Raw genomic sequence first — 27424 nt, 5'->3', positions numbered from 1 at the left:
AGAGAGGGAGTGTCGGCACTTCTCCATGAAGCCTATACACCATATATCTGCACCTGAAAGCCGTCTGCTGGCACTTGAATATAATCGAGCTGTACAGTCGCCTCGACACATTTACTGACAACACAAGGCTGAAGTGTAACCCTACCATTCATGCTGTCAACATGGTTCATGTATACATAACTTGTTTTTCCTGGTTTCGGATACTCTTGAATTTGTACTCCACTTTGTTTGATCAAGGGACTAAAGCTAGGCCCTACTTCAAAGGCTAACAGTCAAATGTGGTCCTCAAAAGAATCACCGTACTAAACTCTTGTTTTACCGTTGTTGGGGCAAGGTTAAGGACTCGCATTATGGCCCTGAAAACATGCAGCCAAAACCAACTGATGATCTGTTTCTGTTTTAGTATATCCAAGTAAGAACTCACAACTGCCGAACAAGTTCATGGGCAACATTGAGATACTAATCATTATTAGTGATAGTTTCATTCGAAATTGCTTGTGCAATATATCTGAACATCCAGGGCACATATATTTGACATACATTGTTCCCTTAAAAGCAATGTCTTTCTTGGCACATCATCATGCCTTCTTGGCCAGCAAAACGACCAGCTGTGCCCGCGGGTATCTCGCCAGCTCCTCCTCCAAGCTTCCCTCCACGCTCCAGCGTCTCTCGGCGGTCCTCACAAATTCATCCATCACTTCTCCAAAGTGCTGCACAACTATGGGCTCAAACGCGGCTCTCAGTTGGTTGGCGACCCAGCTTGCAGTGGTGTTAGGATTGTTCAGACTGCTTGAACGGTCGTGCACCCGCATGTCACTGATCGAAAAGGAGCCCTCTTCTTGGATGATCTCCCTCATCTCTTTGTCGGAAGGTCCATACAGAGGCACGTAGAAAGAATTAAACTTTGCTCTGTCGATCACGCCCTGTCAATCATGGCTTAACACATCATGACTTCAAATAAGTGTGTTCAACAATAGATTGATATGCTAAACTGGAAAGGTACCTCTGAGGCCATGGCACATAGAATCTTAGCAAACATTTCCCACAAGTGAAGGAACTGGGAAGTGCGATCATCAGAATTCTTCCCTACCAGAGAAACAACCATCCGGCCTCCTTGGACTAATTCCTTGGCTCTCAGCTCTAGGTAAAGTGTGAAATCTTTCCTGAACTGACGGGCATAAGCCTCACTGACCATGTGGAGTCTTTCATTCCTAGCATGCTCATCAACATCATACGCGGGGACCAAGTTCCTCGTTAGATCTTCAGGAGCCTATATAAATAAAGGGATCCCATAAGGATATATGATAAAGACTTTCTTACAAATCAACGAGTTAATTCAAATGAATCGGTCCATCGAGCAGCATCAAGCTCACACCCCTGAGAGCCAATTCTGGCAGTTGGACGAGCAGAAAAGATGCACCGAGCCACTAGTGAAGAGCCTCTTGTAGAATGACCCTGGTATGATCCCCACGGTCACTAATCCAGGCTTGTTGCTTTCAGAGAGCGTGACTAGGCCCTTCACCACCGCGTTGAAGTCGTTGCCAGGCAGGTCATTGAGGAGCACGCACACTTCCGGCGGTGGTTGTTCGAGCTGAACGCAGTGGTTGTTAATGGCCTCGACGGCGAACGATACCAGTGCTATCGCGTTTGGGCCAGAGGAGCATCCCAAGTCCGCGATCACCATCTTTTTGGGGTACAAGGTGCATAAGTCCGTTATTGCTGCTTCTATCAGGGGCTTCATCCTCTTCTGCAGACCACCCTGGAACCGAGTTGTAATTCTTCAGAAAAACTCTTCTATTCTTCCGCAATTATTTTTTTATGTCTCAGTAATAAAATGCTTTCTTTCTTATATATAAAAAATCGTGTTGAAACGAGTATGAGAAGCCAAGCGTCAAAGGGCGGATCGCCGTAGACTGATGAATTAATCAAGATGGGAGAATCGACATACCTGGGCGCTGGAGTTGCGAGCATAGCTTGTTTCCCCTTCTCCATGATTCATAAACACCATCTGCTTGGAGGCCATGGCTTATTTGCTTGCAACAAGCTAAGTCTAGCCTCTAGATCTACAAACACGAGGGTAGCAAGGCAATGAGTCCCTTGTTGGCTATTGGCCTACTGAAACTAATGGTAAAGGCTCAGGTCAGACAAATCCAGACCCATGGATTTAGTGCCATCTTCGGGGCTATTTCCAGCTGTTTCCACCATCATCAATACCCTTATTGAAAATAAGTTGGAAAATCCCAAAATACGTTGGAACCTCTAAGCATATCTTACCATTATTACATGGAGAAAATGCCGTTTTCTGTATCGCCTTATTCTATCGCCGTACCATGTAACATACTCTTCAATCTTCATACGAATTACACCATATAGTAGCTCAGATCCACGCTAACATGGCCTCGAGCAATCTGTGTGATTCAGTCCCATTCTTATTCTCCTCATTGAATTAAATCTTCAGAAACAAATCTGTGTTACAATGCCTTGTACATGTAATTAGCTGGTCTCAGTTTGCAGGGAGTAAAAGTATCTGAAATGCAAGGGCATAGCAAGGATAATCCTGGTCTGGTCATGCAGAGGAATATTAGAATGGAGCAGAGCAGTAAACTGATGTTTGTTGGAAAGCAGAGCCACTTTTCAGAGACCGTTTACCTGAGCATGCAGAGCTCATGCTGAGGAATATTAGAATGGAGCAGAGCAGTAAACTGATGTTGATCTGGTCTATAAAAGGCCAGCCATACCTCTGAGTTTTCCAAGCCAAAACATATGAGTTCGCTCTGAAAGTAAGAGTTGTAGGAAACTGAACTTTTCCATGTCCGAGACATTTCTTTAGGAGTTCAGTTCCCACCAACATCTCATCTTCATAGCTGTCTACACAGGCTAGCCACATCAGATAATTTGGCAGATGAATTTGAGTGTTGGATGGGACCAAATCTTTGCTGCAGACTGCAGAGTGAGACAAGATTTGGTTTCCTCCAATATCTCATGTTCATGTGTCAGACACCGAATGTTGCAACTTGCAAGAACCTCGGAAGCTGAATGTGAGATTTGGACGGAACCAAATCTTTAGCTAGCTGTTGTGGCGCAGGATTTGGTTTCCTCCAATATCTCATCTTCAGCTGTCCCTGACGTCCACACCCACAACATCCTCAGTGGTCAAGCAATCAGCAAAACTGAATTTGTTTGGTCTTTGATCATCTGTGTCATATTTTACTAACATGTTATGATCAATTTGAGAACCTAAACCCTCAACAATCTGTATTTTTATGATGGTCATCCAAGGATGATCTCATGATGCAAGCCATTAATCAGAAGCACAATTCAGTTAAGTCAAAATAACAAAAACAAAAACACTTCCAAATTTTGTGTTACATCTACTGAAACAGAAACATGTACACCAGTTCATATTACCAAGACTATTTTTATGATGGTCATCCAAGGATGATCTCATGATGCAAGCCATTAATCAGAAGCACAATTATGTTAAGTAAAAAAGAAAGCGCTTCCAAATTTTGTGTTACATCTACTGAAACAGAAACATGTACACCAGTTCATATTACCAAGACAAAACTAGAAGTTGCTCATACATAACGCATTACATTTCAGCAAAATAACCTTCAACAAGCAAGTGCAAGCACCACATTGACCTGCTGTAGAACATACAGCTCATGTAAGCCAGGACAGGTAATTTGCCTCCTTTCCTTTGTTCCACAGCGGTGGACCCGAATTGACAATCTCGCAACAACAGATGGAACATAAGAGCAGCGCCAAAGCTTCACAGTTCACCATCTAGGTTGTATTTACATGTCAGCCTGTAAGATGTTCAGGAACAGGTAACAGAGGCAAGCACTCATCCATGCGCATTCATGTCAGCGATTCAACTCCATCCTGCGAAAGAGCGGCTCACATGCAAGTCAGAAGGCAAGTTAGGTAGAAGAACTCTACTGGTGGACAATTGCCTCTGGCCTCGTTGCTTGCAGATTTGACAATCCAATTTCCTCCAGGCGCTTCCATGTAGCCTCACGTTTTGATCTCACCGCAGCTCCCTGAGCTTCATCATCCTGAAACTTCTTTAGGCACTCCTCAAACAGTGCAGGGTCATGGTCCAAGAATATTTTGCGAACATTAAGACTCAAGCTTTGAACTGCCTGGTTCCAATGACCTTTTGTATTTCGTTCTAACGCAGGAAGGATTATGGGCAGTAGCATCCTACTGTTTTGTTTGATCAAACCCTCAATATGGTCATTGTTCCATAGAAACAAAGCCCTCTCTGCCACCTGCAAAATAAAGAAGAATGGATGCATCATTACCTTATATACTGAACAAGTAGCACTGAATCATAAGGGAACATAGCATGATTTATCCTACAGTCCTACTGCCTGAACATCACCAAATTTTAGATCATGGGGTAAAAGACTAAGTACAGATGATTATTTTCAATGCTACCTACAAAATGCATTCAATGACACATCGTAAACAGCCAAATACCAATACAGAAGTCTACCTTCCAGGACTTCCTAGAAAGTTAATAGTAGGTATGATAATTTGAGGATCTATTGTATTGGGAACATAATGAAATCAGCTTGTTCATTAACATAATATACCATGGATCCAACAACCCAACAGAAAGAGTGCCTTATGAATCATGATATGACAATATGAAATACATAGAAACCAGTTTGGACATATCATGACAGTTTCTTCAGCTACCCCATCAACAAAAATTATACATTAATATGTCACGAAATAACAAGATCCATAAGAGACCATAAAGTTTTGACCATCTTACTCCGGGGAAGTGGTGACTGGCTATCAGTAGAAGTGATTATATTTTTACGATATAAAGGGTAAATGGGTGCACTATGAAGCTGTGAAACTAATCACATCTAGGTTCTTATTTGAAAATGACGTAACGGCGGTAGTGCTATTAGAACGATGAACACACGAATATGATAATTCAATACTGGCAGACTTAATTGTCGATACAAAGCACTAGATTCAATATTTGTCAGCTACAGTTACATAGCAGAGTAATGTGATAAAGTTGATGTATGCTTCCTAATACTGATATCACAGTTCTTGATGTAAGTGTTCATAAGGGAAACGTGGCATGAATTGATTCAGTAAACCCAACTCCTGCAATATTTTCTCATGGACCATTATCCCACCTCAACCTCTCCAGATATAGATAGTTGAGAACTTTGAGACTTAGATAAGTTTGAAGTAGCAAAAAAACATTACTTATTCAGGGCCGAGTTAAAATCAACAAGCTCCTGGCAAGGAGTTAATCATGAAGTAATTACATTGATCAGGAAATGGCTAATATAAATATTCCCGTTCCAACATGAACAGAACTAGTGCACACTTTATACCTATCGTTTGCTACAGGTCAGTTCACTTGCCATGATTATAGTTATATAAAGTGATGGCACAAGCAAACACTGTCACAATACTAACAATAGTTTTGAGATGAGAACTTCCATGAGCTATTAACCAGTAAATATCGTATGTGTATGGTTTGGTTGGCACTCTGCACTTACTCCCTCCGTTCTGTTTTAGTCTACATCTTAGACTAAAATTTTGTTCCAGTCTAAATTTTAGCTTTGTAATCAACAACACAGAAAACAAAGCAGTCCTACTCTCTCTATTGGATGTCATTAATTTTCATTTAGCTTGGACTGGTTGTTCACATATCAAAGTACTCCCTCCGTCCTAGTTTGTAAGTCACAATTTTTGAATATCTTGGCCCAAGGTACTAGCTGACTGGGTCTCATTTTCTCTCTCTCATTGGTGCATGCAACCCCTTTCTCTCTCTTATTGGTGCATGCATTCTCTTTCTCTCCCTCATTGGTGCATGCAACCCATTTCTCTCCCTCATTAAATAAAATTATGCCTTAGAGGTGGGGGTTATGGGACAAATAGTTTTTGGGAATATGACTTACACTCTAGGACGGAGGGAGTAGTAGTATCAAATGACTTTCTAATTGGTCTTAAAAATTTGTAGAATGTAGACTAAAAGAGAACAGAGGGAGTATATTTTACCTGGAAATGCGAACTACTTAAACACCGGGCAATCTGTCGGAAAAGCGGCACCATGCATCTCTGGAATTCAGCTGTCTGGGTAGCTTCCAATACCTCCTCTAACTCGCCCAAAAACATCACCTCCTTTGAACTATTTGTGATGGGCCAATACTTGAGTAAACCCCTTATAACAGTATCAGCAAGCTTGCAATCTTTCTCAACGAACTGAGTGACACAGTATGAGAGCTGCTGATGATACATGCTAACACATTTTGGTTTGTGGAGAGGTATCAGTGCTCGGACTAGAAATGATTTATGCTCTTCCTTGAGTGGCAAAGCAAAACCATTGATTATACTACCCAAAATCTCCAACAGCTCTGCAATCCCATAATGCTTTTCTGTCTCAAATATAAATCTGTAGAATATATTATTAATCGCCTTCCTGATGTATGGACGGTGCACCATAAACTTCCCATATATCCTGTGAAGTATTGTCTTCAGATACTCCCTCTCTCTCGGATCCTCTGAGTCGAAGAGATCAAGCAGCTTGAGAATGAAACTCTGATCGACATATCTCTTGGCCATTTTTGCATCTGTCTCAGGAGACTGGACAAATCTTAAGAACAGTTCAAAGATAATCTGCAGGTGAGGCCATGCTGGGTCCATGACAGGCTCTTCCTCCTCCAAATCAAATGACTCAAGTGCCTTGTTCTCCCTTGGCGCAGGATTCGGGGCCCGGAACAAGTTTGTGGATACCATGTTGACGACCTCTTGCACGACAGGCTCTGGGAATTTCCCGGTGGCAGAGGTGACATAATCCACGAGCTCAAGCAATGTTTGCCTCTTGATCTCCTTTTCTTTCACATCCTTTGTCGGATCCGTGAAGTCGAACACCACGCAGCACATGGAGAGCTTCCTGAGGAACAGGCCAGGTTTCTCCGAAGGTGGCACATCCCTGAAGCTCGGAAGCGCCTCATAAACAGGCGGGGCCATAAAACCATTGCTGGCACCCGCACCAACCCCAGCGTTCTTGTTGCTGTAACTCTGGCCGGGATTCGCGGCCGCGGCAGCATAATTGTTCGGATTTCCAATCCTACTAGACATGGTCAAATCTGTCGTGGTTCTTGCATCAGACGTCGGACTAGACAGCGAGGAGCTGGCTCCAGCGAAATCCTTCTCGCCGGACTTGGCCGGCTTCTTGGGGAGCCTGCCCAGGATTTGCTTAATCATAACGGATTGACGAAACAAGTCGTCCCCCGATCAGACCGCGCTACAAAACTCCGTCCAAATCCATCATCTCTCCACCTGATCAAAGCACGCGCCGTGAGAAGCATCGAAAAAAAAAAAGGAAATCCACGCATCGCACGGGAAGGATAGGGTAAAACCGAACCTCACCAGATCAAATCGAAGCCTCCGGAGCCGAAACCGCGCCTTTCCGATCGGCGATAACCGATAAAAAGAAGAGCCGCGCGGGGGTCAAAAGGGGAGATGGGGCTCAGAGGGTAAAGCAAAAGGCGAAAAAATCGCGCCTTTTACCCCCAAAATTCCACGCGAATTGGCCCCAGGCGGAAAGGAGAGGGCACAGACTGGATGGATTCCTGCAGAAACCTGTGGGGAATTCGTGGTGGAGGAGGAGGAGGTGGTGGTGGTGGAGGCGTCGCCGGTCGGGTTCGTTCGGGTCGCTTCTTGGGGGAACAGTGGGAGGAGGAAGGCACTCGGTGGGCGAAGCGGAGCCAGAATGGGGAGAGAAAATTATTAAAGAGAAAAGAAATATTATTGGACCAAATCCAAGATGGGTAGCTTCGGTCGGTGGCTGGTAAATATTCTGGTGCACATTTTATAGGTTGCACCCAAGACCCAACTCAACACAAAATTCTTCTGCACAAAATAAAGTCGACACCACTATTCATTGTGGGGGATTGCTAATTTGTAGGCTGCTTAAAATATTCTTCATTAGTAGTACTGTAGTTGAGTTGATCCAAATGTGTTCATTTTCTCTGAACTGGTTGATCACCAAGATATCGAGAACGGGAAAACTCTAAACACCAGTGAGATGAGACATTCGTTTGGTTTTTCATCATTGGCGGAGCCAGCGGTTCGATAATTGGTGTACATAATTTTGCATATATCATTTTTTACATGGGTTTCCTCGTTTATTTGAGATATGTTGCTCTAAATTTAGCTAATCAAGTCATTTTGTCAAAGATATTGGGTGTGCTTCTGGACACCCAAGTCCCCAAGTAGCTCCGTCCATGTTTTTCATGTTACTCTCCCTAAGTGCCCTAGCATCAGTGGCAGCTTTGGGAGGCCGAGGATGGGCATGAATTAAGGATTATGGTGTTGTCTAAGTTTTTTGATTTTGGGTTTAGCTGGTAGCGGTGATGCCTCGACGGTGGAGACATCACATACTGTAAGGAATAAAAAATACTGATGATTTATTCATGTCATGTACATGGCTAGCCTAGCGGAAACCGAAGTTGGCTCTAGATCTAGCAGGTTGTTATTCAATGATTTGGGCAGGCCTAGGCTATGTTGTTAAGTTTGGGTTTCTTCATTTTTGTGTGCTCCCGATCGTCCCGACAATAAGGCATTCAAGAAGTAGTTTGGTAGTCTGCCTTGCAAGGGGATGATGCCCTAGTCACAATATGTTTAGGGTGGGAAGCTCGTGCAGCTTTCCAAGACAAACAAAATTAGTTTAGTTTATACATGTGTGGTGTTTTGTATTTTCTTCACCGCAGTCTTTAAGAAAATACTACAAAAGAAGATGCTAGAGGTGATGATTCCGAAGGAATTTGGTGTACTTTAAGTAACTCGATCCATAGAGAGATGGCCTTCTATATATCCATGGTGGATCTAGTGTCCCTCCTACCCGGCCAGTTGTTCAGATTTGCCAGGTTCGTGCGACAACATACTTTGTGTCATATTTTTTCAATGATTCACATAAATAATTAACATGTTATAAGAATTTTGACTTTTGTTGTGCACATTCTCAAAAAGGTTTCTAGGCCCACCATTGGTGTATTTGCAAGTATCGGGATATTACTCGGCGAAAAGAGTCATGTTAGTTGTGGTGAATTTGTAGCATCCACCGGGCAGATTATTATTTTTATTATGAAAAGACATCAAAAATATGAAAAATCGATTTGTATGTTTGGCCATTTTGACAACCTTAATATATGAAGACGCACCATTGACAAAAAGATTACAAGTATGGGCGCCAAGATGATGAGTAAAAACATGCGTGGTCATTTTGGTGTACTCTTTGCGGGTACCCAAAAGAACAAGTGACAAAAAAAAACTCCTTAAAATGGATAACACATGCGGATAATCTACGATTAGATCGCACTAATGATGCGGCACTGGCCCAGCACTGCACGCCTACAACTAGCCTGAACGACTGAAAGACCGGAGGTGGCCAAATGAATACTTCTATGGTGTGTCACTTCATCCAAAACAAATGATGGGGCACCATTATGGATGGTCAATTCTCTCTGTCCCTCTCTTAAAACATCCCTCAAATCAAAAGGCTCTGAAGGTTTCGATGTTGTTCCAGCTGATCAAACATCTGGATTTGTTCCTAGCACTCGTAAAATAAACAAAGAGCAACATAGTGGATTTGTACTAGACAAATGGCGATGGAGACGGTGAGTGAGGGGAAAGTTTAGCAGAAGAAGTGGTTAGATAGTATGGATAACCTGCCTCTGGTGTCACTCTTACGAACAGATGGCCGGAGGAAACGAAAAGACAGGGGAAGATATCCAGGTCACCTTCACGGCGATGCGATAAAGCAAAGGCCTGCGTTCGGCGCCTTGCCTGACTATCTAGCTACCGTACCTGCGTGCCCAACTGCTTTTGCAAACCTAATCCGTGTCCTTCACTGTACCCTGAAGCAAATTTTCGTCTGTCTTCCTAGCTAGGGATAAGAAAGAGAGAATATTCCAGGGAAACTATCAAAGTTGTGCAAGCAAAGAAGTTTAATTGCGCAAATGCATAATTCAATGTATCTAACCAGCTACGCTCAATATATATAAAGGAATTTTTTGGAACGTAGGTTCTGCGGAACCCAATTAAATTTAGTTTAGCACTAAGCTATATAGTTTTCGGACCATTAAGTTACAAAATACTCCCTCCGGTCCTTTTTAATTGACTCAAATTTAGTACATCAAATTTAGTATAAATTTGTACTGAATCCGAGTCAATTAAAAGAGACCGGAGGGAGTAACTAGGAGGAGGTGTTTCCTTTAGAATATTCATCCGAAACTTATGATTTTTTTTTGCCTAGGCTACATATTTTTAAATTTGGGTATAAAATTGGCACACACATACATACGCGCATCCTCTACATGCAAAATTTGAATTTTTCGAGATTCAAAAATACGGATTTTGGGGCGCTACAATATTCGGGTTTCATTGAACCTAAGTGCCACTGCATAATCCTACAATATATAAGCTAGTCAACGATTATGCAAGAAAAAAATGATGATACATAGTTCCAACCCTAGCCGTGTGCCGCAGTATGCCCCACCTCCTTCGTGGGATCTCCAACCTAAGCTCGGCGTCGTAGTAAGGTCTTAGAGTTTGGTTAACTGGCAACGACTTTATCATGGCTATGATGACGATGCATTGGATAAGAATAAGGTACGTTCGTCTCCTCGTTCAATCTATATCCGATGGGGTGGAGGAGGGCGAGAAGAATCGTCTCGTCGCTACTCCCACAAAGTGGTGGACCTCGTTCAGTCTATATGTGTTACATGTTTGGAGCCAGAGGATTCGGACCAATTTAAGTGTTCAATAATGAGGATTTTGGCTCTGGGGCGCTGATTCTTAGGGCACGTGCACGATCACCTAAGGCCGGCTTCGATAGGAAAGCGGCGATAGCGATGCGTCCGAAGTGGTGGTCTAAGGATCTTGGTGTCTTTTTTGTTTGTTTGGGTGCTTTGTACTTCTCGTTACTAGCTTTCTTATATACTCCCTCCGTCCCACCCTCCGTCCCATGAAACACGGCGAAAGTATATCAAAATTTAGATGTATCTACTACTATTTAATGTCTAAATATATCTAAAATTTAACTAACCTTCAACTTATTTCGTGGAACGGAGGGAGTATATAAAAAAATGGGTCAATGAGGCAAAGCTTGTACATATCTTGGTCGACCGTATATATGTGTGCGCTCGGCTTCGGTCCGCCGTCTAGGGCGCGTTTGGTTGCCTAGACCGAAATCGTGCACCACTGACGCAACGAGATGGGCGCCCCTGCGCGTTGCGAACGGGCCGCCGGCCACTTTTGGTCATCGTTTGGTAGCCTGTGCTGCATCGGCCCGAACGGAGCTGCAAATTGTTTGGATGCCTGAAGACAGCGTTCTTTCTTTGTTTAGCCAAAGCACATGTGTTTGATTGTCATTTTGGGCACCCTAACAAGAGCTTCTCCTCACCACATTCAAATAAGGTGACCTTACCATCATATAACGGCACACAAACAGCTCAAACACGATCATACTTCACAGCAAACACTTGTACACAACGAACAGAGTACTTCACATGTCCTAATCTAGCGTCAGAGTGGTAAGACGCTTGCCTAAACCTGGGGGCAGACTCCTTGGTCCAAAAGCAGTGTGCAAACGCCTCCTATAGGCTAGTAGAACAGTGAGATATGCACAAAAGTAGTGTTTATCGGCCTCCTAGAGGCCAACACAACTAACAAGATCAGACATAAACAGAGGAAGCGATGGAGCAGCAGCACCTTACTGGCGAGGGTCAGCAAAAGGGCCTTCGCGGTGCCTCTTGCAGCCGAAGACGCTGGACACGAACGTCTCCTTCCTGAAGACGGCGACCTTGAAGCCGTCGTCCTGAGGGGTGAAGACGAGCGTGTCATCGACGTGCAGCAAAATCCTGGCGCAGAATTCGCTCCAGGACTTGATGAACCCGACGCGCTGCCCTGTCCACTGCAGCTGCACCTTCCACTCGCAACGGTCGCCCAAGTACAAACAAACCTTCACAGGGGGGGCCATTGTTCTTGAGCTTGTACTTCCTGATGAGGGGCTGCTCCATGTACGGCGGGACAGCGAGGGCACAGAGGTCCTGGCTCTCCACCTGGACGAAGAACGCCGGCAGACGCGGATTGGCAGCGTGCCCCAGGTCAGCAGGACGGCCGGCGTGGCGCCTCGGTGCTCTGATCTGCTGGTGGGCTTCCATAAACGCTACGTTGGAAACACGCAGCTGCACACGGACGGCATAGTCGATAGCGTCCAGTATGGGCCCGTCTGAGAAGAATTCTAGGAAGGGTCAGTTCTGCACAAGCACAAGGAAGCAATATCAAGCACAATCAGGCAGTGGCATGCAGAAGCACAATCAGGCAATGGCATGCACAAGCACAATCAGGCAATGGCATGCACAAGCACAATCAGGCAATGGCATGCACAAGCTCAATCAGGCAATGGCATGGAGAAGCACAATCAGACAATGGCATGGACAAGCTCAAGCAGGCAATGGCATGCACAATCATAAGCAGGCAATGGCATGCACAATCACAATCATGGTGCCAAGCACAAGCACAAGTAGGCAATGCCAAGCTGAAGCAATGTCATGGACAATGGCAATGCCAAGCTCAAGCAGTGTCATGGATGATGGTGCTTGAGCTTGGCATGACAAGCATAAGCACATTGCAATCAATCCTATGTACATTCACATGAATAGTAGCATCTAATCGACGTAAACAAGCGACAAGAAAATTGAGTCAAGGTACTTACGATAGGACGGATCGATAGCGCCTCGCTCTGAGGAGGAAGAGGAGCAAATCCAGGTGGAGTAGGACGCGGCGTAGGCGGTACGTCCTCAGCTCCGACCTTGGTGCAGCGGTTGGGAAGCCGAGCGCCGATGGTGCTATCGTCTGGCGCCGGGCACGAGGTCGGGTGAACCTCGGCGGCGGCGGGACGGGAGGCACGCCATAGGGGGCAGGCGGACGCGGCATTCCCCATGGCATCGCCGGTTGCATCGGGGTGGACGCGAACCCCGGCGGGGGCTCCATCTCCCTGCTGGAGCCCGGTGCACCGCCCGCCATTGCGGCCGCCCTCGCTGTCGGAAACCCTAGTGGGGACGGGGCAAAAACCCCCATCTCCGACGGATCCGCCGGTCGAATCCCGGCGGCTCGAAGAGCGAGGATGGTGGCGCTCCGGGTTGCGACGCCGACGGGCCTCGTGCTCGCGAACGGCGATGGTCGATTCATCACCGGAACGCGACCGGCATCGATCTGCGCCGCCGAATCGCCGCCTCCGGCCTCGTACTCGCGGACGAGGCGACCTGGTGGCCGACGGCCGTACGGCCGGATCCGTCGGCGCTGGAAACGATGGCGGAGGCGGAGGCGGAGGAGGCGAGGAGGCCATGGCGGCGGTTGATGGGACAGGGCGATGTTGTCTGTGCCAGGAGTGAATGGGGAGAGAGAAGCGAAGCGGTGAGGGGAAGTGGGGAGCGAGGACCAAGACAACGCGCTGTCTCCCGCGCTTCTCCACGCGTGCAACGACAACGCCTGGCCCGGAGAAACTGCCGATTCGAGCGTTCCTCCAGGTCTGTCGCAGGGGTGCTTTGAGAACCGGTTGGACCACAACGCGAGCCTCTTACAGGCAACCGGTTTTTGCTCGACCGATGCGAGCCAAAAGGCTCACAGGCTACCAAACGCGCCACGAGCTAATGTGGAATGGACGGTCGATCGGGTGGGTGTGCACGCGTGAGGACTCACGAACCTGATTGCCTGATACGCACTGATACGCACGGCGCCAGTAGCTATCGGTCGCTATGAATCGTACGTTGGCAGCGATTAGGCGGTCCGCATAAATCTAGTGGAACCCGATCGGCGGACGGTACGAATGAAGGAAACGGATGATAGAACACAGCATCCATTGCACGATCCACAATGGAATTTGCATGCATGTGTGGAACCTAGCTCGAACATTATTCTACACTTGGTTATGTGTTACGGCCTTACGGGTACCACATCGGTGTCGACTGCACTGCATGCACGTTCTTTTCTCGGCACGATGAAGGGAAAGTTTCGGTCTCATCACAGCCGTGTCAAAGCTGGCGTCGTCGTCGTGGCAGCCGGGACGAGTCAAATTAAGCAGCGAGAGGATCCAGATGGATACAGCCAGCTACAGAAAGACAACGTGTTTCACGTACGTAGCGGTGGCGTATTTATCCGATCCGGCCGTTTCTGTACAGTACACGTACTGTATCATTCTTCTCTGTTTCGAGAAGATGTCCGTCTATTTATGTACCACGATGGTCTCTCCTTGTCGCGACTATTCATTGCCGTGTTTGCTTTTATCCACTCCACTGTTTCATTGCCCAATTGGTAACCGAGACTTTGCTAAACAGTATCTGTGCGATGTAGTATCATGGTGTCCAACTGCCCTGTCCATTTTTTGTGAGTACGAAAGCTACATCAGAATGTCGTGGACACTTCTACCGTTTTTTCGATAGCGGGTACCAATAGGTGCGGGAAAATTTCTAGTGATACCTCACATGATATCATTTTTCAAAATTTCGTTTTGCAAGTGTCAAAAAAATCAAAGCAAATTTGTGGGTGTTTAAAAGATGCAAGTTTACATTTTCTAGAATTTCCATATAATCAAATTTGGAATATACAAAGAGAAAAAAAGATAAATTGCTATGTGAATAGTGTTATTTTGTATTTTTATCTTTTTTTGTGACACTATTCATGTCATTTTTACTTATGTGTGTGTATTAGAAATTTGGTTTTGCAAATTCTAAACACACATCTTGCGAACACACACAAATTATTTAAATTTTAAAGAGTGTTATCATGGTATGAAATAAGGTATGGTATGACTAGATATGCACTCCAGTAGTGTAGATCGGTCGTTGGCTGACCGTTCAATGCTTGGACGCTACATGTACTGTCCTATATGGGGACACAGAGGAGGCGCACAAGATGATCTAGGTCTTTGGAGACTCCTGCCCAGTTGGTCCGTCCCGCCTCTGGTGACCCTTGGAGGTGCTTGAGGTGTGGTGGGCCACAACCTCTCACAGTAGGAGGTTTTTGTCTTTTTTTTTTCTATATAGTTTCGAAGTTTTCTTTGGGATGGTAAGGCGACGACGATATCCTAAAGTCTAATTAGTCATCCTTGCCCTATCCTCGCTCCAATGGTATGTTTAGCTCCAAAGGAGGGCATGTGAAGTTGTCTGGGATCTTTTTTTTTTCGTGATCGTTGTTATGGTTTTCAGGTATGGCTCTTCTGCATCATCGGCGATGATTGTTGCTCCGATGCGCATGTCCTTTAGGTTATTAGCACGACGAATTTACGTACTTCTATTATTACAAGCTTTGCATGGCTCTGGAGGGTTGAGGGCGGCGACACGACTTCGATTTGTTTCAGTGCTTGTAGTCATCGCTATATGGTTCAACAACCTATTTGTAATTTTACTACTTTTGGATGTGTTTGTATGTTGTTGATGATTATTAATATACAGGTTCACCTTTTTGCAAAAAATACCTACTTTCGTTTCCCTAAAAAAAACTTGTTTCCATTTTTCGAGAAAGAGGGGAAACCAATTCACCTCAAACACTCCCTCTTCACTGCCACTAGAAACCCCACCGCACTCACACCCACCCCCTAAGTTTCTTCCTTACCTCCACCTTCGTACCCAAGAGTCCCATCATCGATGGCTACTGTGATGTTCCGTCCTCACATGTGATGTCGATGTCGCTGCGTATCACTGTCGGATGCTCAGCTAGTCCCCCGTACCTCGCCCTGGTCGTCTCAATGGTTGCAAACATGTCATCTTCCTCTTGTTTGGTCGCTCATCACTAACTGGTCATGTCCATCACACCACTAGTGTGAGCTTTGCATCGGTAACTGACACAATGAGTGCCAAATAATATTTGCGAATTTTAGGTCCAATCTATTATGAAAAGGGCCATTACTTGCACAGTTGCATGATTTATTTTTGACCTAGTTCTTTTAGTGGTTTTTTTTTTCGGCCTAGTAGACACTTTATTTGCTCAGCCTCTCAAATTCAGCCCAGACTTTCGTGCTCGGCCCAGCCTACCTAGCAGCCCACACAGCTCAGCTCACACTCTAACTAGCCCATTTCTAGCATTCTCATTTTTCTCGCCGTCCTCCATCGAAGTGAACGACCACGGTACGATGGCGTCTTTCTGCCGCTCCGCCGCCGCCGCGGCCAGGTCGGCGGCTTTCCGGTCGAGATCCCGCATCACGAATCCGTTCCCGGCGACAAGGTCGCCCGTCGCCGCTCCGCGCCTCCGCAGGTCGCTCCAGAGTACTCAAATCCTCGTGCTGCCTCGCCACTAAACTAGGTCTGCCGCGATTCGCGAAGCTGTTCTGAGAGGTTTTTGGTCTTGCTGCTCCATCTCTCAGGTCCGCGGTGAAGGTGCTCGCGGGCGCGGAGTCGCTGATGCCTCTCCACAGCGCGGTGGCGGGCGCGCGGCTGCGGTCCTGCATCGCCGCCGACTCGTCCTGCTGGAGCTGCCTCTCCCAAGGTGAAGCCTCTGCAGCCACTTGTTTGCTCTTCTACAGTTAATTGTGAAACCATGCTTAGGTTTATTTTCTGTACTTGTGTAGTTGTGTTAATGATTGATTTTCTAGTGTCTAATGCTTGAATTGTAATTATATTTTTTTTGTTGAGAAACGAGTCAGTTAAAATTGCAAGGTCTAGGATAAGATGCTTCAGCGTTGAAAAAGTAACAGTTATGACGTGAATTCATAAGATACACCATCACATTGTTCCAAACAGGAGGCAAGTTGTTTGGGGTTATCAGTTTATGTATTCTAATGAATTCTATTGGCTCTGGAGAGCATTGTCATGCTTGTTGCTGGTAAATTGCATGTTTAATATACTGTAGAACATTTGTGTCTCTGTGTGTGTGTGCGCTATGTTATTTTTTTTTTTTGTATTTAGCAAACTGAGCAGATACAGATACCCAAGCACTATTGCTTGTTAGCAAGTAGAGGATTCAACCAAAGGTGATCGGTGTAGTGTCTTTAGCTGGATATGTGTAGCCCTTTGTTGTCTACTTGTGTTTGTTTCTTGCATAAGAGCCTTAACCAAACGTGTACAGCTTTTCATTGTATGTTGGAGATGACAAGATTGCAAAATTGTTGTTATTTTTTTATTTTAAAATGGTGTTTTCGATTTGAGGGGTCTATTGACCCTCAAGCCTCTACCTATTCAGTTTGGCTGTATGCAAACCATACCGCCAGTTTTACATTTACCATAAAATATGTTTCTCCTAATCTTATATTTTTTTACTTATTTACATGAGTTTAAAAGTATATGTTGTGTAATGATCAAAAGCACGTCTTGGAACTATGAAAACTTAAATTCTATTACATGATAGGAAAACTAGAGGGAGTAGCTTTGAATATATTGGACCAATTACTTGTTTTTAACTTGCATTTTCAACATTCTCATTTCTGTTTTGGTAATCATCCTGCTAGGTTTGATCAAGCGCATCTGATCATGGCTAGGAGTATAATGTTAAAAGGCGTGGCTCACGTGCTCCCGTGTCATGTTTCAAGATATTTTCTTTCCGCTCTAAATTGTAGTGTGTGCCAATTTTTGTATTAATCAAATTTTGTTGAAAAACTTGCAGAACGAATCTGTTCGCAGCCTATTCAGAACTATTATTTAATTTCTCTCTATGCAGTAACAGAGTTAATCTCAGTTTCTTAACACAGTGTTTGTTTTGTGGACACCTTGTTTCATAACACCAACTGATATTACGCTGTTAATCATTTCCCAACCTTACAAGTATTGGTATATTGGGTTGTTTGTGTGCTTTTGGATGATCCTAAGTCTGCCATTCCTACAAAACAGAAGTATCGACAGATCACAAAAACCCAGGTCAAAATCGTGCCGTGGTGGACATATTTACAATTTCTTTTGGCTATTGTTCTTCTTTTGCTGTTTTCTGATATTCAGTAAGGAGCATTCTTCATTTTTCTTCTCTTCTCACTTAGCTTTGTTCTTTTGTTTTGAAACAACACATTAGACTTTGCTCTACCTCGGTGACAAAGACTGAAGGGACGTGGGCATTCTACTCGGAACAACACTCCAGAGGGATCTTGTTTTCCTGTTATAGATGCTCGGCTTGGCGAGTCCGCAGCTAGAGAGATACTGAACTTTGTTTGGTGGTTTGTGTTCGGGTGCACTCTTTTCTTAATTTGTAGCAATTCCTGGAGGAGGCTGAAATGTCCTTTTTACTATATTAACCGTGCCTCTCGTGCCAAATCTGAAAATGTGTTTCGTTATTCTTCATGAAGACAAAAGCTGAGTTTGATTCCTCATCTGATCATGCTTCACCCGATCTGTTGTTTTTTCCTAAAAATGAAATCTCATGCTGATAGGACAGATTATTTTACTGCCGGCTTGCAATCATTATGTCAGTGATTTTGCTTAGTTAAGTTGGCAGACTGGACCAGGTCCTATGCGGTATTTTCTATTTGGCCGGCTTATCTTTGTCTGGTATATATGTTACTCTGCCGGCCTACTGTCATCACATCCAGTCCATGACGCGTCCAAATTTCTCCAATTAGGGAAGCAAGGACGTGGTATGCTACTTAAGAAGCGAGGTGATACATTCGCTACTTGCTACCTTCCAATTCCACCATTTGCCAAACTGCCAATAGTGTGCTCCGGCACCAGCGGCGATGGCCAAGATCACATCGACAACCACCTATGCTCTTCTCATCATCTTCTTCGCTTGTTGCCTCCCTCCTACGGTTGTTCCCTTGTCCTTTGACTACCCAAGTTTCGGCTCAGATGACCAGAGGGCTATCAGAATTGAAGGTGATGCCTCCTTCAGCGTCGGCCGCGTCGATATTAGTGCGAACCAAGCAGGTAGGATCCATGGGAGCAAAGGTCGTGTGTCGTACAGCGCACAGCCCATGGTGCTCTGGGATGAGCAAACGGGCGAAGTGGCAAGCTTCAGCACACGCTTCTCCTTTGTCATCAAGGCACAGAACATCAGCAAAAAGGGGTGCGGCATGGCATTCTTCCTCGCAAGCTACCCGTCAAGCCTACCGACTGTGTCGTCGGCTTATTACAACCTCGGCCTCACCAACCTAAGGGACGGCGCCATAGCGACAGGTGACAGCCGGTTCGTGGCGGTGGAGTTCGATACCCTCAGTGAGGCCCAGGTATCAGACCCCAACAGAACTTTGGATCACATCGGCATTGACGTGAACTCGTTAATATCGGCGAATACCTCGGACTTACCGAGCTTCAGCCTCGACGGGACCATGAACGCCACAATCCAGTATGACAACATCTCAAGTATCATGGCTGTGACACTATTGCTTGGTGATGGTCGAAATTCGAACTACAGCGTTAGCTCCAAGGTTGATCTCAAGAATGCATTGCCTGCGGAAGTCTCTATTGGTTTCTCGGCGTCGACGGCAGCATCCATTGAGCTGCATCAGCTTCTTTCTTGGCACTTCAACTCGTCGCTGGAACTTAAGACGGCACCGGTGGTAGCACCGCCTGTACAATCAGCAGCCTCCTCGGGAACCTCCAGTTCCGGAGGTATAGCGGGAGCTGCCGCTGGGGCATCACTTTTCCTTGTGGCGCTCTTCGCTGTTTCAGCCTTGCTGGTCCGTCGTCATCGGAACAAGAAGAAGCAGGAAGCAGAGGGGAAGGATATGGACTCGGAAGGCGAGGTGGTCATGGAGATGGAGTTGGGGACGGGGCCAAAGAGGTTCCCGTATCGACAACTCGTCAATGCGACGAGGAACTTCGCAGCGGAGGAGAAGCTCGGGCAAGGTGGCTTCGGCGCAGTGTACAGAGGCCACCTGAGGGAGCTTGGCCTCTCGGTGGCCATAAAGCGGTTCTCCAAGGACTCGTCTATGCAAGGGAGAAAGGAGTACGCGTCGGAGATCAACGTCATCAGCCGTCTGCGCCACCGGAATCTGGTGCAGCTCCTCGGCTGGTGCGACAACCATGACGAGCTCCTGCTGGTCTACGAGCTCATGCCCAACCGCAGCCTCGACATCCATCTCCACGGCAAGGGCACCTTCTTGACATGGGCAATGAGGTAACGTACGTCTTACTTGCACCTGTACCAAAAGTGTACTAGCTAGGCAATTTATTATACGTTCGAGCTCATGAATGGATGCTAATTTGCATCAGGATGAAGATTGTCCTCGATGTTGGCTCTTCGCTGCTCTACCTCCACGAGGAATGGGACCAGTGTGTGGTGCACCGCGACATCAAGCCGAGCAACGTGATGCTGGACGAGTCCTTCGGCGCCAAGCTAGGCGACTTCGGGCTCGCGAGGTTCATCGACCACGCCGTCGGGCTGAAGACGATGACCGTGGTATCGGGGACGCCGGGCTACGTGGACCCGCAGTGCCTGATCACCGGCCGTGCCAGCTCCGAGTCGGACATATACAGCTTCGGCGTGGTCCTGCTGGAGGTGGCGTGCGGGACGAAGCCGATGAGCACGCTGGACAAGAAGAGAGGCGTCTTCCGGCTGGCGGAGTGGGTCTGGGACCTTTACGGCCAGGGAGGCGTTCTCGAAGCAGTCGACCAACGGCTGGACGGCCACTACGACAAAGCGGAGGCGGAGCGCGTGATGGTCGTCGGGCTATGGTGCGCGCACCCGGACCCGACCGCACGGCCATCCATCAGAACGGCCATGGCCACGCTGCACTCGAAGGATGCCAAGCAGCTGCCCCTGCTGCCGTCCAAGATGCCCGTGCCGACCTATGCGCCGCCAATGGCCCCGTGGGACGGGCAGTCGTCGTCGTCTTCTGCAGGGATGTCGACGTCCACCGTGACGCGATCATCAACGACGAGCGGCTTCACGGGGCCACAGCCAGTCGTGATGCCCAGGGCCTGAGCACCGGCTTGGGCCATGTCGAGATCGTCGGGGCTTTCGGCTGGTCAGGTTCTTCTTGGATCTTCACGTCCAGATAGCCCTGCTAGAGGCCAGCAGCGGCAACTACTATGATGGAGAACAGATGGACTGATTGTTTTGCTCTGCAACATTAATATTTGCGTTAGGATGATTCTCTTTTTTGGTGGCCATGTTCCTGGGATGGATGTCTGAAATGTCCCCCTCTTTGTGTTATATTATACTGACTGAAGAAAATATATGACTCTTCCTTTGTTCATGGCTTAATTCTGAACTGAAATGTCAAGCACGAACGAAAATGTGCCCACATCAATGGCAGTTCTATCCCTACTTGATTTGGGCTTTCTTAGAATTCGAGATTCTAGGCCCTAGATCTCCACCGGCCACACATCTGCCGTACGTCGTCATCTTCCCGATCTCTCTCTTCCTGTTTTCCCCTCGGATACCTCTGCCACTGCCATTGCCATGGTGACCTCTCTCGGATGCCACTGCCACACGCAGGAGCTGCCGCATCTGATTCATGTTTAATGACTGTTACGGCAGCCACGGTCGGCGCGTGCACTCCGATCTCAGATCCATCATCCATCGCATGCAATGCAATGAAGGTGCACCGGCCCGTCGGCATCGTGCCCCGTTATTACCTGGGTTTAATGGCGGCGAGTGTGCATGGTCGTGCCTGTGAGGAGTTCAATTCTCTGACAAAGGGCTCCATGCACGGAAAGAGAGGTTAGTTAAGCTTCCTGGTCGTGATCGATGAAGCGACCCAAATCGGCTAGCAAAACCGAGGTTAAGATCTGAAGGTCAACACGGTGCTTGCTTACGGATTGAGCTTCAGTGACTTTGCCAGCCCACAAAGTCACTGACTTTGTGTCACTTACAAGTGGGGCCACGTGGGGCTCACATAATGAAGGGTTCCACCTGATCCTACTTGTAAGTGACACAAAGTCAGTGACTTTGTGGGTTGGCAAAGTCGCATGTGCAGGAGTAACAACATGCATGTGCAGGCTCCCTCCGCGTCGATTAAATCCGACCGGAGGGAGTAGTTTAATTGTCGGTTTCTCTGCCACGCCAAGATCCATACATGCAACGGATTTGGGACGACTTTGCCTCGATAAGTGAAGCCTGCCACAGCATATTCAAATAGGTTAATCCTGGAAGCACATCATTTCAAGAAGAGCCGATCCAGTCCAGTGGATCCAGGAGGAACTAGTGCCTGCAGATGTACCAGAATTATTCAGAGAAGCCAAATCCGCAGAATCAGTAAAAATAATTCACACGTAAAACCAGATGCACGCAAGCACGGAGCAGCAGGGGACAAATGTCACCCTGTCACATGCCTCCCGGAGGAATCTTTAAGTTAACCGGCCAAAACCGGGTGCACGGCACGCACGACGCAGGCTTCGCCGGCAGCTTATAAAAGCTGCACCGCGTGGTGGTCTCCTTCACAACGAACAGCTAGCATCTAGGCTAGCAACGCGGTGAGGTGACGAACAAATCGACTCCACGTACAGTACAGCAATGGTGCACAGGCTCCGGCACGATGACGGCAATGAAGCTGCCGCCACGACGGAGGGGAGGAGGAGGAGCAGGAGGCGGCGGCAAGGTGGCGGAGTGGCCATCGCGGCGATCAAGAGGAAGATGCTGCGGTGCAGCGTCAGTGAGGCCGGAGAGCGGGGAAGGTTCAAGCGGAGCTACCTGGCCGGCGGTGGCGCCGCCGGTGATGGCTCCTCCGCCGTCTTCTTCTACCTCGCCTGCATCGCCTGCGCGCCCGCTTAATTGATTGTTTCGTGTTTCCTATCTTCTGCATAGGTTGTACTAATTGACTAGTGGTAGCTCTCAAGAATCAAGATGCTCTCATGTAAATAATTTTTTTTCTCAGTTTTGGATTCCTCCGTATGTGTGTGCGCGCGCGCAAGCTGCATGTTTACCTCACCCAGAGTACTCCCATGGTTGATTTGCGTTTGCGTCGACATTTCAAGTCTCTAACGTTGACCAGTGAATAGTTTGTAGCAAAGTTTTAAATAGCCAGCAATAGCCTGGCCATAGCCCAGTTATAGCCTTCTAAGTTCTGAGAGACATGTTGCTGCGGTTATGCCATTTGTAGGCTAAATGAGAAAAAACCGCTAATAGCCGGCTATAGCCCTATTTAGCCCCGATTTAGCCGCTAAACCTCATGTATTTAGAATTTTTCTTCTATTTTTTCAATATAATTAGATAAACTTGTGAGTTGAACAATTTAATCTGTGTTTGCCTTGAGAAGTTGAATAAGTTGTATCACTAATCGTGTTTGAGTCTCCTCTTCTTTGGGTAATTCCAAATTTAAAAAAAACGCTAAATAAAATAGCCCGCTATAATCCGGCTATAGCCTTTTATAGCCTCCAAAATATTCGTGGCTAAATGAGATAGCCGGCTATTTTAAACTATGGTTTGTAGACCGCACAAAATCGATATATTTGGGTTCGCATTCAAAGAAATCATAATAAAACGTGTCTTTTTTAACTACGAATTTTAATGTAAAAAATTCAAAGTCAAAATTAAACATAGAAAGTACTTGCAAGGACCCTCACACAGTTGACAAGTTTTAACTATTTATTATTAAGGTTGTGCTAACTTATTACGCAAGTTATTATTAATGAAAAAAATGTGTAAGTTATCTATCATCGAGTCATACAGCTCCAAGTCGTCCATAACCGCGGATACGACTTTTTAAAAATATTTAATCCTGCAGCGGTGCCTAAATATGATCACACACACGATTAATCGAACCGAGCATGGGAAGGATATCACGATACCCACGCTCCTTCACCACAACAATGTCTAGAAAGCCACCTAACTAAGTTAAATTTGTATTGAAGTCCAACCATATCTCCGAAGCGGACCTAGCTATGTGACAAGGTATCAACTTGTCAATGTCTACGGATTGTAGACTAGGGTTTAGTTGGAAGTAGAGGGCAAGTAGATCTCAAAGGTTTAGCCGGAAAAGTACTCGACTACTAGAAAACTAGGGTTGTGTTGACAATGAAATCGATCCTCTCTTTCTCCCTCGACTCCCCCTTATATAGAAAGCGGAGCCGAGGGTTTCGTGATTTACAAGTTACAAAGTCCGGGAGATTCTTTGAGTTCGTCCCGTAATCGTTACAAGTCACTGTTCCTATTACAACTCTATCTTTCCAAACTATCTCTTAATTGGGCTTCTGAGCTTCCCTAACATCGGGTCGTGGGCCTTCAGTAAATCCCGGGTACCATCTTCGGCAGGCCCATTGGGGATGCCTATATCAGTAGCCCCAGAGATTTTGCTTAAATTGAAGAATCATGGAAAATCTCCATCTTTACAATTATCATATGATTTCTTCGAGTCATTACATAACTTTCATAAACAATCGTATATTATACAGGGATAACAGTAATTGGGGCTGGTTCATCTGACGGATCAGGTACCATTTAACTGCTCTCGTGGCAATCCCGCAAAAACCTACTTCAATATCACGTCCCTGGACATGATCTCGGGATACTGGCGTAATTCGTCATGTGCCGCTTAAGGTCTTACCAGATATCGAATTCCAGTTATGTTTTATCAGATACCTAACGCGTCCGTTAGGATTTTTCTTCGCATCTGTTGATACGGAAAAAGTAGCAAAACACATTCAGAGGCGATGCTACGCCGCACAGGACGGATCCCGGGGTCTTACCTTCGCAAAGTTCTGCGGCATTCAGAGATTAAATCGCGATTGTGGCGCTCTGAGAATATATTGTCGAGTGCCTTTTCTGGCTGCTGGAATAGCACATTTATCTGAGTCAACTGATGACTTATATTGTTTATCTTGTCCTCCCGATGGGAGTATATGAAGAGTTATATTGTAACTCGAAATATGCTCCTCATGCATTTATCAATTTCATTGGGTACACGACCAACGTTCCCGATGGGAGTAGCCCCGAGGCTACAGTCAAGTGCTTGTACTTGGCTGTAGGCTCACCTCTTTAGTAACTCTGTCGCTATATTGGTAATATTTTTCAGGAATGTCATCTTTATCGGGTGCGCGACCAGCGCTCCCGATGGGAGTAGCCCCCGAGCATTTGAGCAAAAACTTGTATTTGATCAAAAGCTCTCGAAATTATTTATGATCCTCCTCTGCCGCCAATCTTTAAAACACCACAATCGAAGTTTTTTTTAAAGTGACATCAGTGCTGACGATGGCCACGATCGCTGCATCGAGAAAACGCGAGCCCTGTCATGTCACTGACCTGTGGGGCTGAAAGTCTGCGGTTTTTGACACGTTACGCAAGTGGGGGACACACGTCCTCCGCTTTTTCTGGCACGCGCACAGTGGCGCCTGTTTAGTTAGCTAAAAGTGAAAATACATTTTTACCCCCAGGCACACATGTAATTCATCAGATCCATTCTCTCATCATCCAACGACGCGACGTTTCGCTTAGCTTGCTATAAATAATCATCGTCTTCCTCCTGCGTTCCCCTTCGCTGTGCCGCGCTCATATCCCCTCTGTCAAAAAAGCTCCACTGCAACAACAAGAGCTCCTGCGCTCATCCACTTCCTCAATCTATCCAACGCCGACATTGATGCCACTGCGGGCGAGGCTCACCAAGCACACCGCTCCCGAAGCAAGCATGGCGGCTCAAGATCTAGAAGTTTCCGAGTGGGAGAGATCCAAGATCTCCAACCAAGACGCGAACCTGATGAAGAAGCTCGGCTTGACGGCGAAGGAGGGGGCGCTGATCTTCCCCAACGAAGAAGCTTCCCTACGCCGCCCATCCAATACCGGGTAACCTTCGTTGACCACCTCATCCGCGGTCTCTCCGCTCCCATCCATGAATTCCTTCGTGGATTACTTTTTGTGTACGGGCTGCAGCTGCACCAACTGACTCCCAACTCCATCCTCCATATTTCTATCTTGATCACCCTTTGTGAATGCTTTCCCGGGACCCAACCGAATTGGGCCCTGTGGAAACACATTTTCTGCCTTCGCCGCAACGGCTCCCACAATATTGCCTACAACATAGGTGGTGTTGTGATCTGTGTCCGCCCTGACATCGAGTATTTTGACGTCAAATTTCCCGACTCCGTCCAAGGGTGGCGCAGAAGACGGCTATACATCCGCGAGGAGTGCCCCGACTCGCTGGAATACAACATCGCCCCCTTCGCCGCCGATCCTGGGATGAAGAGACCACCGAAGAAGAAAAAACGGCGACAGAGGCGCTGATGAAGCGAATCCATGAACTTCATAATACCCGAGGCAAGGAATTGTTGGGTATCCAAATCACTGCCTATTTCCTTAGGATTAGGGTGCAACCTCTACAGGTTCGCAAAAACCCTATGTGGATGTACACTGGCGAGAAAGATGTCGACCGCCTATCCAAAGATCTCTCTGTGAAGGATTTGGAGAAGCTTGTTCGGCATGTTTCGTCGTTAAGCAAGAAAGACTCGGTTCCATCCTCTTGCCGAGTGGAGCCGTACAGTAGCACCAATCCTCTTCCCAAGGTAAATGACTTGAACTCTCGCAATTATGTTTTTTCGGCTGCTATTTTTCGCAAATTATCTTCCCAAGTTTTTACTTTTGTCGACTACTATCCTTGCTGAATGTTCTATCGATGATTTTCTTCTTCAGAAACACCAAGTCTTGTCCTCCCTACCCCCTCTTCCTGAAGGTGGGAAGGTTGATGAACGTACCGTCGTAACTGATGATGCGCAGGGTACTTCTCGCCCTGAGAGTGAAGTCATGGGATCCCACAAATCCGCGGGTTCCTCTGAAGGAGAGACTGAATCGGAGGCTTCCGAGTCAGCGCATTCTCTCCCTTCTGCTGTCTCTCCACGAAGCAAGAGGAAGAGGGGTGATATCGAATACACCGGCACCTCCAAAGCCGGCCAATCTCCTGCCGAAGAAACTGCTTCTGAGGAGGAGGCCTTCAATCCTTACGAGGAGGCCCTTGTTAGCTCGTAAGCTACCCTGCCTTGTTTCTTTTTTGCATATTACTTGTGCATTTTCTCATACTATTTTTGTGGACAGTGACGAAGAAGAAGAACCTGCTCCCAATGTTACTGCTCCCACGAGCACGTCACAAACTCTTGTTCTTTCGGAAACTCATCGCTCAGCAGAAGAAGCTTCACGTCCTCGACAAGATCTGGAGGCGTCGACTCCTGCCACCAGCCCCCGAGCCCCCTCGCCGAAGAGGGCGAGGGTTGAACTGGGCACAGAAATGAGCCTCTTGGCTGGGAGCTCGACAACTCCTTCCCTGGATGACATAAGTATCCTTGCCACTTTTTTTTTGTTATCTGTCGAGTTTTTTGTTGTTGAACTTTTCTCTTTTTTGTTCTCCGACAACCTCTTATGAAGCAGCTCATCAGCCTTGGTACTCAATTTATTGGGTACCGAGACACTGTCAAAGGCTTGAAAGGTACACTTTTATATTGTCTTTGTTTTTCGCGCAATGATCTATCTTGATGTATATCATAACGCATCTACCACATTCCCTTCGCCAGAGGCTCTCGCCCAAGCTAACAAACAA

General features: G+C 46.6%; 4 protein-coding genes across 6 annotated transcripts; 2 read left to right on the top strand and 2 right to left on the bottom strand.

Moving 5' to 3' along the window:
* Positions 1-368: 368 nt before the first annotated feature.
* Positions 369-3358, bottom strand: LOC127314370 (inactive anthranilate O-methyltransferase 1). The gene is made up of 6 exons (XM_051344827.2): positions 2650-3358; positions 2275-2562; positions 1949-2063; positions 1376-1759; positions 1004-1270; positions 369-923 (listed from the first exon to the last, which is right to left on the bottom strand). The coding sequence occupies exons 3-6, from the start codon at positions 2021-2023 to the stop codon at positions 579-581; spliced, it is 1071 nt and encodes a 356-aa protein (XP_051200787.1). The 5' UTR covers positions 2024-2063; positions 2275-2562; positions 2650-3358; the 3' UTR covers positions 369-578.
* A 129-nt stretch (positions 3359-3487) lies between these two features.
* On the bottom strand, positions 3488-7767 carry LOC127314368 (serine/threonine protein phosphatase 2A 57 kDa regulatory subunit B' theta isoform). Of its 2 annotated transcripts, none has more exons than XM_051344826.2 (3): positions 7409-7767; positions 6040-7323; positions 3488-4274 (listed from the first exon to the last, which is right to left on the bottom strand). In XM_051344826.2, exons 2-3 carry the CDS (start codon positions 7246-7248, stop codon positions 3939-3941), a joined length of 1545 nt encoding a protein of 514 aa, XP_051200786.1. In that variant the 5' UTR covers positions 7249-7323; positions 7409-7767; the 3' UTR covers positions 3488-3938. The 2 variants fall into 2 exon arrangements, with proteins under 2 accessions (XP_051200786.1, XP_051200785.1); XM_051344825.2 differs by having other exon boundaries at positions 7414-7767.
* An 8356-nt stretch (positions 7768-16123) lies between these two features.
* LOC127314372 (uncharacterized) lies at positions 16124-18339 on the top strand. Of its 2 annotated transcripts, none has more exons than XM_051344832.2 (3): positions 16124-16299; positions 16409-16530; positions 18043-18339. In XM_051344832.2, exons 1-3 carry the CDS (start codon positions 16178-16180, stop codon positions 18060-18062), a joined length of 264 nt encoding a protein of 87 aa, XP_051200792.1. In that variant the 5' UTR covers positions 16124-16177; the 3' UTR covers positions 18063-18339. The 2 variants fall into 2 exon arrangements, with proteins under 2 accessions (XP_051200792.1, XP_051200791.1); XM_051344831.2 differs by lacking the exon at positions 18043-18339 and adding an exon at positions 17489-17743 and having other exon boundaries at positions 16126-16299.
* A 123-nt stretch (positions 18340-18462) lies between these two features.
* Positions 18463-21171, top strand: LOC127314371 (L-type lectin-domain containing receptor kinase IX.1). The gene is made up of 2 exons (XM_051344829.2): positions 18463-20082; positions 20178-21171. Exons 1-2 carry the CDS (start codon positions 18701-18703, stop codon positions 20887-20889), a joined length of 2094 nt encoding a protein of 697 aa, XP_051200789.1. The 5' UTR covers positions 18463-18700; the 3' UTR covers positions 20890-21171.
* Positions 21172-27424: the final 6253 nt, after the last annotated feature.

This window comes from Lolium perenne, chromosome 7 (genome assembly GCF_019359855.2).
Source record: "Lolium perenne isolate Kyuss_39 chromosome 7, Kyuss_2.0, whole genome shotgun sequence".
Lineage (NCBI taxonomy): Eukaryota > Viridiplantae > Streptophyta > Magnoliopsida > Poales > Poaceae > Lolium > Lolium perenne.
This window is presented reverse-complemented; position numbering and strand designations above follow the sequence as displayed.

Excerpts from the sequence above, each read along its gene's own strand:
- LOC127314370 (XM_051344827.2), bottom strand. The coding sequence starts at position 2,023 with ATGGCCTCCAAGCAGATGGTGTTTATGAATCATGGAGAAGGGGAAACA. Across the intron at positions 1,760-1,948 it reads CTCGCAACTCCAGCGCCCAG|GGTGGTCTGCAGAAGAGGAT; the intron begins GTATGTCGATTC and ends ACTCGGTTCCAG. Across the intron at positions 1,271-1,375 it reads GCCAGAATTGGCTCTCAGGG|GCTCCTGAAGATCTAACGAG; the intron begins GTGTGAGCTTGA and ends TTATTTATATAG.
- LOC127314368 (XM_051344826.2), bottom strand. The coding sequence starts at position 7,248 with ATGATTAAGCAAATCCTGGGCAGGCTCCCCAAGAAGCCGGCCAAGTCC. Across the intron at positions 4,275-6,039 it reads TAAGTAGTTCGCATTTCCAG|GTGGCAGAGAGGGCTTTGTT; the intron begins GTAAAATATACT and ends TTTATTTTGCAG.
- LOC127314372 (XM_051344832.2), top strand. The coding sequence starts at position 16,178 with ATGGCGTCTTTCTGCCGCTCCGCCGCCGCCGCGGCCAGGTCGGCGGCT. Across the intron at positions 16,300-16,408 it reads GCCGCTCCGCGCCTCCGCAG|GTCCGCGGTGAAGGTGCTCG; the intron begins GTCGCTCCAGAG and ends TCCATCTCTCAG. Across the intron at positions 16,531-18,042 it reads CTGGAGCTGCCTCTCCCAAG|ACTTTGCTCTACCTCGGTGA; the intron begins GTGAAGCCTCTG and ends ACAACACATTAG.
- LOC127314371 (XM_051344829.2), top strand. The coding sequence starts at position 18,701 with ATGGCCAAGATCACATCGACAACCACCTATGCTCTTCTCATCATCTTC. Across the intron at positions 20,083-20,177 it reads TTCTTGACATGGGCAATGAG|GATGAAGATTGTCCTCGATG; the intron begins GTAACGTACGTC and ends AATTTGCATCAG.